This window comes from Marmota monax, unplaced genomic scaffold, assembly GCF_021218885.2.
Source record: "Marmota monax isolate L192 unplaced genomic scaffold, Marmota_monax_Labrador192_F-V1.1 WCK01_AAM20220418_F8-fsc00364, whole genome shotgun sequence".
NCBI classification, from domain to species: domain Eukaryota; kingdom Metazoa; phylum Chordata; class Mammalia; order Rodentia; family Sciuridae; genus Marmota; species Marmota monax.
In genome coordinates, this window is record NW_026694525.1 from 636,767 (window position 1) to 655,465 (window position 18,699).

The window sequence follows — 18,699 nt, forward strand, 5'->3', positions numbered from 1 at the left end:
CAAAATCACAAATAGTTATTTCTGTTCTCTCAGTTCTTTTCCATTGCACCTATATGTCTGTACTTATGCCAGTAACACACTGTTTAATTACTGTAGCTTTGTAGTAAGTTTTGAAATAAATAAGTGTGAGTCCTTTAATTTTGTTCTTTCTTTTCAAGATTATTTTGGCTATTTGGGTCCCTTAAGATGCTATATGGATTTCAGAATGGATTTTCTGCAAAAAGAATTTAAGGATGGCTTTTTTTTTTTGCTAAAAATCATTAGGGTTTTCATAGAGATTGGCTTCAATCTGTAGATCATTGAATAATACTGACACAGTAATGATATTGTCTTTCAATCTATGAACGCAGGATGTCTTTCCATTTATTTGTGCCTTCTTTAATTTCCTTAGCTACATTTTATAGTTTTCAATGTACAAACCCTTTCCCTACTTTTTAAAAAAATTCTTTGCATACTGTTGTGAATAGAATTATTTTCTTAATAACATTTTGGATTGTTCATTGTTGGTGTATAGAAATAACAACTGATTTTTGTTAACCTTGTATCCTGCAACTTTGCCAAATTCTTTTATTAGCTTAAGTAGCTTGCTGTTGTGCAATGCTTTTATGTGTCATGTATAACTAAAAAGAACCAATAAATTTAAAATAGTTTAAAAAAAGAAAATTGAGATAATTCTGAATGTTCAGCAGTAGGGAACAGGTTAAAAATTTTCAGAGCATCCATGTAATGTGACCATTTTTAAGAGATCAGATATTCTTTACTTTTTTGGAATGTTAGGTATGTTTGGCATATTTTGGTATGTTATGCCATAATTAAATATGAATAAGGTAGTTCTTTAAGGATTAATAAGGAAAAGCTGTCCATGGCATATAATTAAATAATTCCATGTATTTGATTCATATAAAAGTCATATATAAGCCAGGCACAGTAGCACATGCCTGTGACCCCAGTGACTTGGGAGGCTGAGGCCAGTTCTAGGCCAGCCTGGGCAACTTAGCAAGACCCTATATCAAAATAAAAAATGAAAAGGGGTGGTGATGTAACTTCGTGGTAGAGTGCCCCTGGGTTCTATTCCCAGTAAACCCCCCTCCCCTACCACACACATATACAAAAGTTATATGCAACCGGGCACAGTGGCACATGCCTGTAATCCTAGCAGCTTGGGAGCCTGAGACAGGAGGACTGAAAGTTCAAAAACCAACCTCAGCAATGACGAGGTGCTAAGCAACTCAGTGAGACCCTGACTCTAAATAAAATTAAAAATAGGGCTGGGAATGAGGCTCAGTGTTCAAGTGCCCCTGAGTTCAATCCCCAGTACACTATCCCCACCAAAAAAAGTCATATGCACATAATACCAGCTCCCTAGGCACAGGAATTATTGTTTGTTTTGTATACAGGTATAATCCTAGTACCTGGCTATGGCAATAGTAGGTGCTCAATAATATTTTGGAGTATATGAAAAATATCTGAAAAGGTAAAGACCAAATTGTAACATATCACTGAGTTGTAGTGATATGAGGGAATCATTATATGTATTGTTTGAATTTTTTACCTCAAGCAGATATTGGGGAAAAATGGTAATTCCATTAGACATACACATAAATGTGTGTGATAACGTGCATGCTTTCTTTTCACCGAGTAAGTGGTAAGAAGAAAGTTACTGGGGACTGAGGAAGGAAGGTTCTAGGACTCTGAGGTAAACAGAGGCAACTCATAGGCAGCCACTTTGAAGCTGGGTCTCACCAGGTTTCTCATTTGTGTCTATAGAGCAGCCAGAGAGAGCTTTCCAGAATATAAATCTGATAGGACCCCTCTTTGGCTTTACACTTTTTGGTGGCTCTTAGAGAAGCTCCTCCACGTAGCACAGGAGGTCTTTTGTTATCTGGCCCCTGTTACCTTTACTTTTTGCCACTCACTGCTATATATTCCATTTTTTTATTATGGAATAAAAACATGCAAAAGCATAGAGCATATGATAATCAATTCCCATGTATTCATTCAACCAATTTCAACAATGATCTGTACTTTTTAAATTTTGTTTCACCCATATCCTTTCTTCCCACATACATTTTTTCTTTTGGAGTATTTTCAAATAAACCCCAAATATATTATTTTACTTCCCTTTGTATCTCTAATAGATGAGAGTTTTTTTTTTTTAAATGTATATAAAGCCACCATACTATTATTATATTTAACAAGTTTATCAAGAATCTTGTCTTACTGTGTTGGCTTCAAACTCCTGGGATCAAGACACACTCCTACCTCAGCCTCATGAGAAGCTAGACCTATAGGCATGTGTTATTGTGCCCAACTTTGATAATTTCTTCCTTCCTTCCTTTTTTTAAAAATTTTATGGTACTAGGGGTTGAACCCAGGGGTGCTCTAACACTGAGCTATATCCCCAGCCCCTTTTATTTTTTGGTATGAGACAGGGTCTCACTAAGTTGCTGTGGGTCTTGCTAAATTGCCAATGCTGGCCTAGGAACTGGGATTTTTCTTGCCTCAGTTTCCCAAATTGCTGGGATTACAGGCGTGTCCCTCTGCACCTGGCCCAGCTTTGATAAAATTCTTTTTAAAAATCAACATTTCCTCTTTTAAAAATCTTTTTAAGTTGTATGGGTTGGGGTTGTGGCTCAGTGGCAGAGTGCTTGCCTAGCATGTGTGAGGCACTGGGTTTGATTCTCAGTACCACATAAAAAATAAAAACAAATAAAAATAATATTTTTAAGTTGTAAATGGACATAATATCTTTGTTTAATTTATTTTTATGTTCTGCTGGGGATTGAACCCAGTGCCTCACATGTGCTAGGCAAGGGCTCTACCACAGAGCTATGAACCCAGCCCTGATAATTTCTTTCTTTTTTTTTTTTCAAAAATTTCAGTGTTTATTTACATATTACATTATTGAAAACAATTGAAGATTCAACAGAAAGTCAGCAAATGTTCATAGGCCTGCCTGTCTCCAGCACTAAGGGAAAATGAGTCTTAGAGTCCCATAGAAGTTGAAATCTTGATGGCAGAACTTCAAACGTTGTAATCACTTGCCAAGGAAGTGCCATACTTGGTCGTCTATATTACTTTCTTTATTTGACGAAGATGTTAAGACCGATTCAACTAATGATCTTGCTTTCTCTGGAGTGCAATGGAAAGGGCTACCACATACCTGCACGTTTGTGCAATTTATAGCCCCTCTATCACATTTCTTCATAAGCATTGCTTTCCAACATTCATGAGTAGATTTAATAATTTCAAGGGCAAAAGCCTTGTTTTTGAATTCTCCATTAAAAGCAAACTTATTTTCTGGTTTTCCCTCTGGCACCTTATAATATGTCAACCAATTAATAGTAGCTTCCAGATAACCTGGTTTGAACTTCCTAACATCATCAATATCATGAAACTTTGTAGCTTCAGGATCATTCGCATTGATAGCAATTAATTTCCAATCTGTTTCACCTTCATCAATAAGAGCCAAAATTCCAAGGATCTTCACATGAATAACCTCTCCAGGAGATAGAACCTTTGAGCCTATTTCACAAACATCAATAGGATCATTATCTCCACAGCAGTTTGTGCTCTTATCTTTTTGATGGGGATCTTCCCAAGTCTGAGGGAGGGCTCCATAATTCCATATATAACCTTTGTAAGGGAAGATATTTGCCGTGAAGCGTGGCTTGCCATCCTTTACATCTTGCTTAATGGGATTCAATGGCTCCTGGGTGGCTATCTCCATTTTAGCGTTTGTCCACCGAGGTATTTCTACAACCATATTAAACAAATTCTCAGATTCATCATTTCGTGCTTTCTTTGTAGGAATGCCATTTTCCTCTTTCTTAGAGTCCCCCTTCAGAGGAATATCATGAAAGGGGGAAATGTAGTGACCAGCTACATTCTTGAAGAAGATGCGGTAATCCTGCGAGTGGAGCTGGCCGCGTTCCTCCGTGCGGTACAGGGCCATGGCGCGGCGCGGCCCGCTCCCCGCGCTCGCTGCTTGAGGCAGGCGGGCGGCGGCAGGGCCCCCCACGCGCCACCCGCGACCGGTGCGCAGCAGCGGCAGCAGCGCGCGCATGGCGTAGGCGACTGTCCTGATAATTTCTTAATATCACCTAGTACATGTCCAAATTTCCCTCATTGTTTTAAAAACATCTTTTTGCAATTGGTTTGCTTGAATGCTATCTTATATTCTGTGTTCCACCAACACTGAACTGCTTAGAGTTTCCCTATTTCTGGAAACTTTTGCTTTCATTCATGCAGTCCCTTTGCCTGAAATGTTCTTTCCCCATACTCACCTCAAGACTCATAACCTTCATGGTTGCCCCAGTCTGGATTCCCTGTTCCATAATACCTACAATATATAACTATGTTTTATTACATATTTCTAACATTCCATTAAGTATGTACTGAGCACTACTAAGGTGCCAGGTACTGGGGTACAGCGGAACAGTGTCTACTACTGATACCTAACATGCAGTCTCCCATGTGCTTTTTCTATTATTTCTGGTCCCCTCACAACTACTCTATGAGGTAGGTCCAGGTATTATCCCCATTTGATAGATGAAGAGGCTGAAGCTGTGAGCCTATCACAGTGAGTGACAGAGAAGGGGCTTAACCCCAGGCAATGTGAGGTGGAAGTGAGCATGTTGCATGTAAGACTTTACTGGTCAGCTCTGGGTCCTTCTCTGAGTAGGTTTGGGAATCTGCCCTTGACAATTGCAGTAGAGGAGTCACTATAGAACTTTCTGGGCAGGGGCTTAGAGATGTCAAAATCCTCCACCTTTTTCTCCTCTTCTTCCTCTTCCTCCTTCTTCCTTTTTTTCCCTTGAATGACAATATTTGATTTTCTAATAAAGAAGTCTTTCTGCCTCAGAAAGAGTCTTAAATATAGAATTGGGAATATACTGCTCCCTCTGTAACAGCTCACAATAACTGAAGCAGAAGCAGCTCCACCCTCCCCAAAGGTAAACTGACTTGGGAATTTTCCGTTGGCTTTTTTTTATTTTTAAATTTTATTTATTTACATTTTTGAGGACCAGGTAATGCATTCACATGGTTCAAAAATCAAAAGGTACAAAAAAGAACACAGTGCAAGTCTCCCTCACTCCCCTGCCACTTGCCACCTGGTTCTCCTGCCTGGAGGCAACTAAGGTGTTCCAGTTTCTTGTGTATCTTTCCAAAGATGTTTTATGCAAATACATGCATATCCAATATATATAGATACACACACGCATATACTTTTTTATAACTTTATTTTATTTATTTATATGTGGTGCTTAAGATCAAACCCAGTGCCTTACACGTGCTAGGTAAGTACTCTGCCACTGAGCCACAACCCCAGCCCCCTCATATACTTTTTTAAGATGTTGATTTTCTTAACCCTCAAGTTGTAGACAGAGCCTAAAGATTTTACTTGGTTTCTCTGGCCCTGTGAGTACCTCAGAGACAGTGGAGGCCTGAGGATCTCTTAGAAGCACTGGGTGCTTCTTAGGGATAAACCTTCCTGAACCAATTTTCATGGCAGGCCCCTCCTGAACACACTACTTGAGGCTCTTTTCCAAGTCTTTCCATCTTTGAAAAGTCATCAACCATTCACAACAACCCATGAGGTATAGGAATTATTTGTCCCATTTTATGCATAAGAAAACAGACCCAGAAAGGCCAAGCAACATGCTGAAAAGCACACAATTAATTAACGTTGTGGAGGTTGGGAGAGAGCTTGGGGGTAGTATGTGGCTTGGTCCAGCTTGGACTTTGAAGCAATGAAAAAGTTGTTTACTCCAAAGTCACAGTTTAAAAATATTCTAGTGGTACTAGTGTGGGGCAGTGGAAAAAGTAAGGAGATTTGCAGATCCAGCTAGTTTGCTTTTGTGCTCTGCTACCTAGAACTGGGCAGGTTAATCCATAGTTTGTAGCCTCAATTTTCTCATCTCTAAGAGGGGATGATAATACCCACCAAATAGCTAGGTATTGACATACTTTTGGAGAAAGATATCTGTAAAACGGAGCATATTGCAATGTTTACCTTGCTATTGTTATTACAGTTAAGATGGCTGGTTCTTTGTGAGCTCAAGGAGTGGGAGTGGGTAGGTGAATGGGCAGCTGTTTCCTGAAGAGACAGCCTCACACTGGGTACAAACTTGCCTTGCCCTCAAGCCAATTTAACCAAAAGAACTTCTCTGGCTTAGTGATTTGTATATCATGAGGACTCCAAGCTGACCAAACCAGCTCAGAGCCTCTAGGCAATTAGAACTGCCCTGGGGCCTGAGCACAAAGTCTTCCTCAGTAGGTGTCTTGAACAGACTTTGATCTGTAACTGTCTCTATAGATCAATCTTTTTTTTTTTCTTTTTTAAAAGTTTATATATTACCTTTTTCCCCCCTGCTGGGTATCAAACTTAAGGCCTCACAGATGATAGGCAAGTGCTTTACCACTGAGCTATATAGCCCCAGCACCTATTTTAAATTATAAAAAGCAAAATGTGCTCACTAGAGAAAAAATTGAGAAATATTAAAAAATAGAAAAAAAAGAAAAATAAACCATCCTTTGCCTTCCTTCTCCACAACAGCCCAACTCACTTAATATTTTGTTACATTTCCTTTCAGTCTTTATTTTCCCCTCTTGTGCATTTATGATAATTCTAGGCAGAGCAACTCTTTATCTATTTTGCCAGTTTTGTGGATGCCGTGCTTATCTTTGGGTATTTCAGTTTCAATTTGTAACTATTTAAAATTATTTCTAGTTTTATCTGTGGGATTTTTTTTAGTCTTGCTTTCTTCCCTTTCTTGCCTTTCCTCCCATCTCCTCCTCTCCCTTACCCCTCCTTTCACCCTTTCCTTCCCTTCTCTTTTGTATTGCCTAGGGCCTTGTGCAATCTTTCTATCATTGAACTCCACCCCCAGCCCAACATTTCCTACAGGAATCAAAAGTAGAAGAACAATCTTAGCAGGAGGCTGAGGGAGGAGAATCAAAAGTTTGAGGCCAAACTTGGCAATTAAGTGATATTTTGTCTCCAAATAAAATAAAAATTCTGGGGATGTATCCCAGTGGTAGAGCTCTTGCTTATCATGTGTAATTTCCTGGGTTTAGTCCCCCACATCTCCAAAAAAATCTGGAAGGCCATTGAGGTGATGCCCTCTCTGAGGAGGAACAGGCCCATCCTCCAGAGGCCTAGCAGTGGACAAGTTCCGCAGCTTGTTCTATTCTCATTTGGGCAAAGCTGAGGTCAGAGTATGGGTCAAACAAGTAGGGTCAGCCTGGTCAGGAGAAGGCATCATTGCTGCTGGGTGACAAAGTGCTCCCCTGGTGCGCTGGCACTTTCTGCCACATTCCTTGCCCCAATCCATTCCCACTGAAAAGAACATGGGGCACCAAATTTCTCATTGTTCTTTACCAGGTGGCTTCCTCTCAGGGATGAGGCCTTCACAGGGATTTGGGTGACCACTTTGGGTGTAATATGAGAGGACTGTGATAAGAAGTTGAAACTGGGCTAAGCAAGCCTTTGAGAGGGCAAACATTGGAGGGTGGTCTCTTACAGGATGGCACTTTGAGAACACCCTCTCGCTAGCTTCCCTGGCTTTCCCTAGCCCTGCACCGCACCTCCTCACAGTTCTATTCTTTAAAATCCCTCTTCTTTTTGGGTATAAGTCAAACTGCCCTTAAGTGGAGAGTGTAAAATCAGAATAGTCGCCATTTGAAATGACTGGTATTAAACATCCCATGCTGTTTAATAAAAGCTTGGCTATTTCCATCCCAGAACAACATTGAAGGGTTTTTCCACTACCTTCTGTGGAATGCCCTTCCCCCTCTTGGAAGCCTGGAGAAATACAACTCACTCTCGAAGGCCCGGCTTGTACATTGTCCCCTTAAAAATGCTCCCAGATGCTTTTCTGACAGGGGAAGATGCTCCCTCATCAGTGCTCTCCCCAGCACTGCATTTGTATTGGAGAAAGCTTGAAACAACCCAGGATCTGCTTCTTTTTCCTCCTTCTTTGCTTTGTCTGGGAATTCCTATATGACCGGGATAGGGTTGTGTCCTTGTCTCCTATCCCAGTCCCAGCAGTTGTAAGAGTTTCATAAATACTTGGTAAATCAAATTATATGATCATGTTTTACCCGGTGTACTGGTGCACACCTGTAATCCCAGCTACTCAGGAGGCTGAGGCAGGAGGATGGCAAGTTTGAGGTCAACCTAGAATTTAGTGATTGAATTTCATTTTCTGTCTCAAAATAAAGGTGGGGGGAGGGTTGTTGTTGGTGTAACATAGTGGTGGAATGATGTTAGCCTAACGTGTGCAAGGCCCTGGGATTCAATTGCCAATACTTAAAAAAAAAAAAAAGAGACAAAAGAAAAAAAAATCATGCTGTGTGGTTATCCCTTTCTTTTCATCATCTTTCACATTATTCCCTATTCCTATTTTGCCATCTGGCCATCTCCTGAGAGCTTAGGGTAACAACAACATATTATACCCATAGACCCCTTTCATCCCATGTACTGTCTATACTTTGCTAGGAAGTATTTTCCCTATCCATGGGAATGCCCCACTTATACCTGACATGCCAACCTATCTTTCCCATTCCTAAATCCTTCCTGGGCAGCGGCAGTTCCTCCCTAAGGTGCTAGCAAGACTTTCTCCTTGGTTGAAATGCCTGCATCTCCATGCTTTCTCCACCATGATCAGGTCCCAGCACAAGACAGAACTTGGCCTTCTGCCCTCAGGGCTTGTGGTGGAGACTCACTATTTCCCCAGCAGGGTCCAGCACTCAGGGTGAGCTTCTAAGGCAGAACCAGAGCAGAGCTTGGAAGCAATAGGGCTGTTCTTGCCTCTTTGGTGAGGGGAAAAGTTCAAGGAAGAAAGGGTGAAGTGTCAGTTAACAATGTCAGTTAACAATGAGAACAATGGGGCAAGGAGGTAGGTTTTCAAAGATTTTATTAAAAAAACAAAATAGATAGTGAATCCTAAAACAACAGTAGTGGACTCCACTCCACCACCCAGTTTACTGATTGTTTCCTCCCTTCCCTGGGGCTCCATCTGGATGGTCCTGAGATCCAAACCCTGCCTGTCAGCAGTTCCCGTCAACAAACTGGTGACCAGAGCTCTGATCTGTTCCTTTAAGAAAATAAAAACACCCCTTCCCCAACTCACTTAAAAATAATTTTCAAAGATTAAAATTAAAAACTGCATTTGTGTGTTTTTAAAAAATACATTAAATGTTGTCTATCTTCCTCTTCCCCTAAGCTAGTTGAGGACTCTGGGGTGCCTGCCTTCTCACCCCAGGAGGCCCGTTGCTACTTGGTGCCCCTTGGAAATTTTCAGGAAGTAATTTCATCCAAATTTCCCCTGCAGTCACAAATTCCACAAACTGCTGGAATAAACACGCTGTCTTCATTACAGGCACTGCTGCTTAGCGCTGGAAATGTGATCTCTTTTTGTCAACTAGACCACATGCTTCAGATTCCCTGCAAACAGGACAGAAAACAAAATTCAAGTTCAGGTAATGTATGTGAATGATACATCTCAATAAGCTGTGAAGAAGAACAGTTTTGCATTATGGGGCTTGCTCTCTTGCTGCTCTTGGGAACCTTGTGATCCTACCAAGTGAACAAGTACAAGCCAGCCTGCTGGAAGATGTGTAGCAAAGGGCCCAGATACCCTTATGATCCCAGCAACTATCAGTCAATTACATGAATTCCAAGTGAGGTTTTTGATAATCAGGTGACTTCAGATGCTGGGTGGATCCAGACTAAACCAGAAGAACCACTCAGCTGAGCCCAGTTCAAATGCCAGTCCACAGAGTCATGAACTAAACAAATAGTTGTTTTAAGACATACACACACACAAACACAAATGCACATTCATGTTATACATTTCAGAGTTTACAATTAACTGAATCAAATCTCCTTCTACCCCTAGCCTTTCTTCCTCCCTTAGCAGGGTACATCCCTCCTAGCAGTTTCTCTTGTGAATACCCCTGAAATATGGAGTGGGAGCCTTCCACTGCCCTCAAGCCTAAGAGCCTTTTCTAAAAAGTGATCATTTGCAAGCCTACAGGATCAGGCTCTAGGAAGGAAAGTTTTGCTCACTTTGTCCCTTGCTAGTCTTTCCCTGGCCCATTTCCCCAAGCAGATCATCGGGCTCCAAACCCTACTGATCACTTCTCCTCTGAAACAGGAAGAATATTCCATGAGGACTGGGATCTGGGTTGCCTTACTTTTTGTTGATCACCAAAGTCTAGCACAATGCCTCATACATAGTAGGTGCTCAGTAAATGACTGAGTGGATGGATAAGTGGAAAAAAAGGAGGAAAAAGGACACATAATCAGAAATAAACCACTTGCCTATCTAATTTTTAAATTAATATATAGCAAATTTACTTTCTGTATGTGCAAATCTTTTTTTTTTTTTTTCTCACACTGGCTTGGATCTTATGATCTTCCAGTCTCAGCCTCCCAAGTAGCTGGAATTACTGGCATGCGTCACTTTATTAAAGATCCATGCATGGATCTTTTTATTAAATATTTAAAACTTGCTATTAATTATTACAAAGCAATGCATCCTTATTAGAAAAAGATCTGAAAATATAGTCAAGCAAAAAGAAAACAAGGGTTGGGCAAAGTTTTCTTAGTACCCCCCAAACAATAATCATAAGAAATAATTTGATAAATTAGACTTCATCAAAATTTTTCAAAAATTATTGGAGGCAAATCTCCAGTGCAGAAGAATTTCCAATAACTTATTTGATGCTCTATCTTCAAAGAGGGGGAGCCTAACTCTCAATTCTTTATTATGCACTCTGCATAGAGACTTCCTTACAGTATGGAAAACAAGGAGAAAGAATAACTTTACAGTGGAGAAATCTGATAAACACTACTTCAGCCAGTGATCAAGGCTCCATGTTGATAGTAGGTATCCCAGCTACAATGGGGGTGAAAATGGTCCTTTTCTTAAGCGGGTTTCCTTTCTAAACCCATAGCCCCAGTCTAATTATGATGAAAACCAAATTCCAAAAGAGAGGCATCCTACAAATTTACTTACTTGACCAGCACTCCTCACAATTTTAGAGGTTATTAAAAACAAGGAAAGTCTGAGAAATTACTACAGCCTAGAGGAGCCAAAGGAGACATAAGACCTAAAGAAAATGTGGTATTCTGGATGGGATCCTGGAGCAGTTAAAAGAAGCCTGAATAAGGGATAGTTCATAATGTATCAAATTGGATCTTTAAATGTAACATATCATAGGAACATAAAATGTCAAAGGTGAGCAAGACTGAGTGTGAGGCACATGGGAACTCTCTGTACTATCCTTACAATTTTTCAGTAAATCTGAAATTATTCCCAACAATAAAGTCTATGAAAACAAAAACAAATATTTGCTCATGGAAGGAGACCAGTAACACACGGGATTTATTATGTTACATAATATTATATGTTAATTAGCTCTTTTATCACTTTTTAAAAATTCATTTGTTCTAATCAGTTATACATGACAGCAGAATGCTCTTTGATTCATGGTACACAAATGGAGCATAATTTTTCAGTTCTCTGTACATGAAGTAGGGTCACACTATTCATGCAATCATGCATGTACCTAGAGTAATTATGTGTATCTCATTCCACCATCTTTCCTACTCCCATACCCCCTCCCCTCCCCTCCTATACCTTTGCCCAATCTAAAGTTTCTCTACTCATCCCATGCCCCCTGCATCTTCTCACTTTTTAAACTTTTTTTTTTTGTACCAGGGATTAAACCCAGAGTTAGTTGTTTAACTGCTGAGCCATATCCCCAGCCCTTTTTTCCCCCAGCCCCCCATTTTTAATATTTATTTTTTAGGTGTAGATGGACACAACACAATGCCTTCTATTTTTATGTGGTGCTGGGGATTGAACCCGGGTCCTGCCCATGCTAGGGGAGTGCTCTACCACTGAGCCACAATCCCAGCCCCTTTTTTATATTTTATTTAGAGACAGAGTCTCACTGAGTTGCTTAGGGTTTTGCTAAGTTACTAAGGCTGGCTCTGAACTTGAAATTCTCCTGCCTCAGCCTCCTGAGCTGGTGGGAACTTTTTCAGTTTTTTTTTTTTTTTTTTTTTTTTTTGTTGTTTGTTTGTTTGTTTGGTACCAGGCACTCAACTATTGAGCCACATCCATGGCTCTATTTTGTATTTTATTTAAAGACAGGGTCACACTGAGTTGCTTAGTGCCTTGCCATTGCTGAGGCCGGCTTTGAATTCACGATCCTCCTGCCTCAGCCTCCCGAGTTGCTTGTAATACAGGTGTGTGCCACCATACCCGGCCTTTTTAAAATTTTCAGGTAGGGGTATCATTAATCCTCTTCTCCTTTTTTGCAATGCTGGAGCATGCAACCCAGGGCCTCTCCCATGCTAGGCAAGCACTCTACTACTGAGCTGCACCCATAGCATTTACCCATATTTTGGAGAATTCTTTGTTTTAGATACAAATCTGTTATTGGACATATGATTTGTAAATATTTTATCTCACTACATAACTTATCTTTTTATTCTACTAAGTCTTTTGTAAAGCAAAAGATAAGTTTTTTGAAAAAGATGTTTTGATGAGATCTAGTTTAGCATTTTTTCCCTTGTTTGGATCATGTTTTTGGTGTTTTAAACTACTAAACTCAAAAAATCTCTGAATAATCTTTGTTTCTTCATCTTTTGGTTCATGCTTCCTCCATGTCTTATGAGTTACCAAGCCTAATCTCAAGATTTCTCTCAAATATGTTTCTTCTTTTCTATTCCACTGTCTCTTCCTTAGTCACATATATTACTTGGGTCACTGCAACAGCTTTTCAGTAGTCCTCCTGTTTCTGGAGTTGTCTCCCAGTAATTTCTACCTGTGATCACACCCCTCTCCTTTCTTCAGGAGCTCCTGACCACTTATGAATGCAGTCCAACTCCTTTGTTTAAATAGACATGCTCCATCCATATGTTCCTGTCTCATGTCATTGCTTGCTTGGTTGCTCCTGCTGAGGTCATACCACTGGGGATCCTGGTGCTGAAGTGAGGGGTCCCTCCATCTGAAGCCTAGTCAGAGCATGAAGGAATGAGTGAATGCATGGGTGGACAAAAACTACATCACAATGTTCCAATGTCATGTGTCCACAGAGAGGAAAGGTGGGTGCTGTATTCTCTGCTGCCCTGACTTGCTATCCAGTTACATTTGGAGACAATTAAGAAAAACAACAGAAATAATTTCCTCCAAAAGTTGATGATGAGCAATGTTAAATTTGGGTAACAATATAATGTAAGCTTAAATAATGCCCATTGTCTCCCTTTCATGTCTAGCTTTTCCAGCAGTGGGTGGCAGCCTGAGAAAATTCAGCCAACACAGTCTGGGGCCTGAGGGATACATGGAGTTCAGACCAGAGGGGGAAAACCCAAATGCCTCAAGAGGCCAAGACTGGATGTGTGTAAAGGAGATTGGGGCAACACATATGAAGCCCTCTTGTTGCTTTCTTCATTTTTCTAATTTGAGTCATCCTGAGTATAAGAAATATTTTCCTTTTTCCTCAATTCTACTATGAAAGAAGAGGGATAGTAGAGTAGAGAAAATGGATCAGAGTAGGGAGGAGGATGGCAAGGGATGGAGAGAGAAGGGGAAGGAACAGGAAGGTAGAGGGAACTGAGATTGAGCAGATTATATTATATGCCTGTATCAATATGGCATAATGGTTTCCACTATTATGTATAATTATGATGCACCGAAAAAAAAAAAAAGAAAACCCAAACTGTGAGATGGTAATCACACTTGGCCTTGAGTGAGATATACAAAGAGGAATGGAGGGGTCTGAGGCAAACAGAAATGTACATGCTTGCAAAGCAGGCAGCTACAACTCAGCTCCAGCCATTCACTACTATGTAGGAATGTGGGCCCAGTATGACCAGATATTTCCATTGTCTAAGAGAAATCAGAAATTTCCTTTTTTGGGGCGGGGGAGGGGCTCCAACCCAAGGTCTCATGCATATTAGATGAGTTCTTTGACACTGTTACATCTGCAACCCAGAAATGCACATTTTATGCAATGTTTCCACAGTGTTTAATGCAGACAGCTGATTGAAATTGTAAAGAATATTGTGTGGGGCATCAATATGAGTGATCAAACAAAATAATTTTGGATGCAAGATATGGCTCATGTACTCCCAATTTGTAATTTCTGGTTATCTCTGGAATGGTTTTGATTTTATCAGTGGCACTCCATTTCATTCTCAAATATCCTAGTTTGGACAATAAATGATATTGTCACCCCACCTTTGATGTACAAGAAGGGACTGCCCCAGGACTCAGGAGAACTGTGTTCTATCAGTTCACTGAGGGACTGACTCAAGTGCTCTTCCCCTTACTCAACAAACAATTATGGAGTGTCTACTCGGTGCTAGGTACTTGGTTAGGTACTGGTGAGCACTCTCTCTACTTTTTGTCTTTTTTTTTCTTTTAAGTAGACTTTATTTTTAGAGCAATTTTATTTAGGTTTACAGGAAAACTGAGCAGGAAATACAGAAATATTCCCTTCCATTTTCCCTTGCAGGCAGTTGCCTCTATTATTAACATCTTACATTAGTAGGGTACATTTATTACAGTTTGAATGAATATTATTACATTATTATTAACTAAAGTCCACATTTTGCATCATGATTCACTGTTTTATTTTTCGGTGCTGGAGATCAAACCCAGGGCCCTGCACATGTGTGCTCCAGCCCTAGGGTTCACTCTGTGTAGTGTATATTTCTATGAGTTTTGATAAGTGCATGGGGTTATGAGTCCACCATTATAGTATCATATAGCATAGTTTCATTACCCTTAAAATCTGAGCTCCACTAATTCACCCTCCCTTCCTTCCTCTGAAGCATGGCAATCACTCATCTTTTTACCATTTCTGTAGTTGTGCCTTTTGTATAATATCATATGCTTGAAATCATATGGTATGTAGCTTTTTCAGATTGGCTTCCTTCATTTGTCAATATGTACTTATGTTTCCTCCATGTTCTTTTTTTGGGTGATATTGGGGATCAAACCCAGGGACACTTTACAACTGAGCTACATCCACAATCCTTTTTAATTTTTAATATTGAGACAGGGTCTCACTAAGTTCTTAGACCTTGCTAGGCTGCGGAGTCTGAGCTTGAACTTGGGATTCTCCTTCCTCAGCCTCCAGAGTTGCTGGCTTTGCAGATGTGTGACATGATGCTTGGCTCTTCCATGTTTTTTGTTGTTTGATAGCTTATTTCTTTATAGTGCTGAAAATATTCCTTGCCTAGATGTACCACAGATTATCTATTTACTTGCTGAATGTCATCTTGGTTGCTTCCAAGTTTTGGCAATCATGAACAAGGCTGTCATGAAAATTCATGATAAGTTTTTGTGTGGACAGGGGTTTTCAGCTTATTTGGGTAAATATCAAGGAGAGTAATTGCTGGATGGTATGGTAAGACTGCTTAGCTTTGCCACAAACTGCTGAACTGTCCTCCCAAGTGGCTGTGTCATTTTGCCTTCCCACCAGTAATGAATGAGAGTTTCTGAGATGCTTCACATCATCTCCAACACTTGGTGTTGTCAGTATCTTGGATTTTGGTTTTCTAATAGATTTGTAGTGGTAGGTCACTGTTTTTTTTTTTTTTTTTTTTTTTGTACTGGGGATTGAATCCAGAGGTGCTTTACCACTGAGCTGCATCCCTGCCCTTTTTAAAATTTTTATTTTGAGAGAGGGTCATGCTGAGTTGCTGAAGCTGGACTTGAACTTGTAATCCTGTCTCACATTCCCAAATAGCTGGGAATACAAGCATGTGCCACCATACCTGGCAGTATCTCATTGTTTAAATTTGCAGTTCTTTAGTAACTCATGATGTTAAGCATATTTTCATGTTTCATTGTCATGTATATATCTTCTTTGGAGAGCTGTCTGTTTACATATTTTGCCTAGTTTAAAATTAGGTTCTTTGTTCTAGATATATTGACTGACACCTGTAATATTAGCTACTGGGGAGGTTGAGTTAGGAGGATTGCAAATTTGAGGCCAGCCTTGGAAACTTAGTGAGACCCTGTCCCAACATAAAAAAATTAAAAAGGACTGGGTATTTATTTCAGTGGTAGGGCATCCCTGGGTTTAATCTCCCAGTGTGGCAAAAAAAAATTAGGTTGTTTGTTTTAACAGTTCTTTGTATATTTTGGATACACAAGTCCTGTACTGGATATGAATTTTGCAAATATTTCTCACAGTCTGTGGTTTATCTTTTTTTTTTTCTGTTAATACCTAGTCTTCTAAATGTAGAGTAAGCTGGGTGTGGTGACTCACATCTGTAATCCCAGATATTCACGAAGCTGAGGCAGGAGGACAGCAAATTTAAGGCTAGCCTGGGCAACTTAGCTAGACACTGTCTCAAAAATAAAAAATAAGGGCTGGGGATGTGGCTCAAGAAGTAGCGCGCTAGCCTGGCATGCGTACGGCCCGGGTTCGATCCTCAGCACCACATACAAACAAAGATGTTGTGTCTGCTGAAAACTAAAAAATAAACATTAAAAAATTCTCTCTCTCCCCCTCCCTCTCCTCTTTCTTTAAAAAAAAATAAAAAATAAAAATGGACTGGGGATGCTGGGGTTGTGGCTCAGTGGTAGAGCACTTGCCTTGCATATGTGAGGCACTCAGCACCACATAAAAAAATAAATAGATAAAGATATTGTATCCATCTACAACTAAAAAAAATATTTCAAAAAATGGACTGGGAATGTAGCTCAGTGGTACAGCATCCCTGAGGTTGGACCCTAATATCTCTCTCTCTCTATTTATCTATCTCTCTCTCTCTCTCTCCTCTCATTCTCTTTCTCACATACACAGAGCAGCGTTGTCCAGTAGAAATTTCTGGGATGATGTATGCTGCCCAACATGGTAGCCAGTAATCACATGTGGCTATCGAGCATTTGAAATATGGTTAATGCAAGTGAGGAACTTAATTTTAAATTTTATTTAGTTAATTTGAATAAAAACAACCTAGTCTTCTAAATGTAGAATATGCAATTCCTTAGTAACTCATGATGTTAAGCATATTGGGCCATGGTGGTTGTATTGGACAATGCAGTGGTGGTTGTATTGGACAATGGCTAGTGGTGATTGTATTGGACAATGCAGCCACCCTTGTGTTTCTGTTTTCTTCCTTCATAACACTGACTAGGGGCTGTCCTTATTGATTCTCTTGTTTGTAAAGGTTCTTTTCAACCTATTAACAAGTCTTGCAGATTCTACATCTAAAATATATTCTAAAGTCACCCGTATCTCTCCACCCTTCACTGTTAGCTATCATTACTCCAAATCACTGTTGCCCTTTGCATGGATGACTCTAGTAGCTTCAAAACTGGCATCTTTGTTTTCTTCCTTGCCCCCTACAAGCTATTCTCTATATAGTGACCAGAGTACTCAGGTCATAATATAATCACTCTTATGCTCAAAACCCTTTAACAGCCACCTAGAATAAAAACAAAGCAGGAACTGGTCCCTTGTCTCTCATCTCCTACCCACTCTCCTTGTTCACTTGGTTCTAGCCACACAGGCCTCCTTGATGTGGTTTGAACACATGAATAATTTTCCCTCTTAGGGCTTCCTCCTTTGTACCTGGTATTTCTTCTGCCTGGAATGCTCTGTCCTCGGATATTCCCATTTTTGATCTATCTCATTACCTCTATCACCTTGAGTCAACAGTTTTCAACTCAAAAGTCACTTGTAAGAGGCCTTATGACAGTTCAAGCCGAGAGGCCAGTAGCCAGTCACTCCTTTTCTATCACATGGCCCAATTTTATTTTCATTAATGCACTTTGCTCACCCAAAGCATCTTGTGTGTTTATTTGCACACAGTCTGTCTCCTCTCACAAACTCTAGGAGGGCAAGGGCTTTATCTGTCTTGTCATTTTCTCTTTTATTAGCACTCTTTACAGTGGCTGGCATACTGTAGGTGCTCAATACCTATTCACTGAAGGAGCAAACATCTGTAGAGTTACAGGGCAGTAGATCAAGCACTTTCCCATTCAATTCACAGAGGTTTAAAACTTGGTCTTTGCTCTTAGGGACCTTATAAATGCGGTTGAGGTGAGCAAACACATGCTAACAAACGGAGAATCAGTGCTACCAGGTGAGGTGGCAAATGAGTTCTGAAGGCAATATCACAGCAGTTTGAAGGAATGCCAAAGTGATCCCAGGACTCTTGGAAGCTGAGTGGCACCACATAAGAACAGAATAGTGAATTTAGGACTGTTGAAAAGTATTTCCCAAACTACCATCCTATGAGTAATCCTTTCAGGAATGTTGTCACATCTACTTAGCATCTTTATTAATAGTCACATAATATTCTTCTATGTATCCATTCACTGCTAAAACTTTAATACCTATTTTGGCCTCATCTAGCTTAAGCAGCAACAAAAACAAAAATAAAAAGACTCTATGTGCTTATTACATTTTTAAACATACATTAAAATAAATATGGCTGTTAAAATTAAAAATGTCTAGCTGGGTGCGGTGGTGTATGCCTGCAATCCCAGTGGCTCAGAAGGCTGAGGCAAGAGGATCAGACGCTTAAAGCCAGCCTCAGAACTGTACCAAAGTCATGAACAACTTAGTGAGACCCTGTCTCAAAATAAAAATTAAAAGGACTGGGGATGTGGCTCGGTGGTTAGGTGTCCCTGGGTTCAATACCTGGTACAAAAA

The 18,699-nt window shown here is 40.1% G+C and overlaps 2 protein-coding genes across 3 annotated transcripts in view; both read right to left on the reverse strand.

The window, feature by feature from the left end:
• Positions 1-2,864: 2,864 nt before the first annotated feature.
• On the reverse strand, positions 2,865-4,072 carry LOC124076352 (inorganic pyrophosphatase 2, mitochondrial-like). Its single transcript, XM_046420232.2, has one exon. It carries the CDS (start codon positions 4,064-4,066, stop codon positions 3,038-3,040), a length of 1,029 nt encoding a protein of 342 aa, XP_046276188.1. The 5' UTR covers positions 4,067-4,072; the 3' UTR covers positions 2,865-3,037.
• A 4,832-nt stretch (positions 4,073-8,904) lies between these two features.
• Hdac8 (histone deacetylase 8) overlaps positions 8,905-18,699 on the reverse strand; it is a 234,164-nt gene continuing 224,369 nt past the window's right edge. For both annotated transcript variants that reach the window (XM_046420240.2, XM_046420238.2), the window contains one exon: positions 8,905-9,451. In XM_046420240.2, coding sequence (XP_046276196.1) covers positions 9,443-9,451 — 9 coding nt within the window. In that variant the 3' untranslated portion in view covers positions 8,905-9,442. The remainder of the gene's footprint in view (positions 9,452-18,699) is intronic.

Coding starts and splice junctions, on each gene's coding strand:
- LOC124076352 (XM_046420232.2), bottom strand. CDS start 4,066: ATGCGCGCGCTGCTGCCGCTGCTGCGCACCGGTCGCGGGTGGCGCGTG.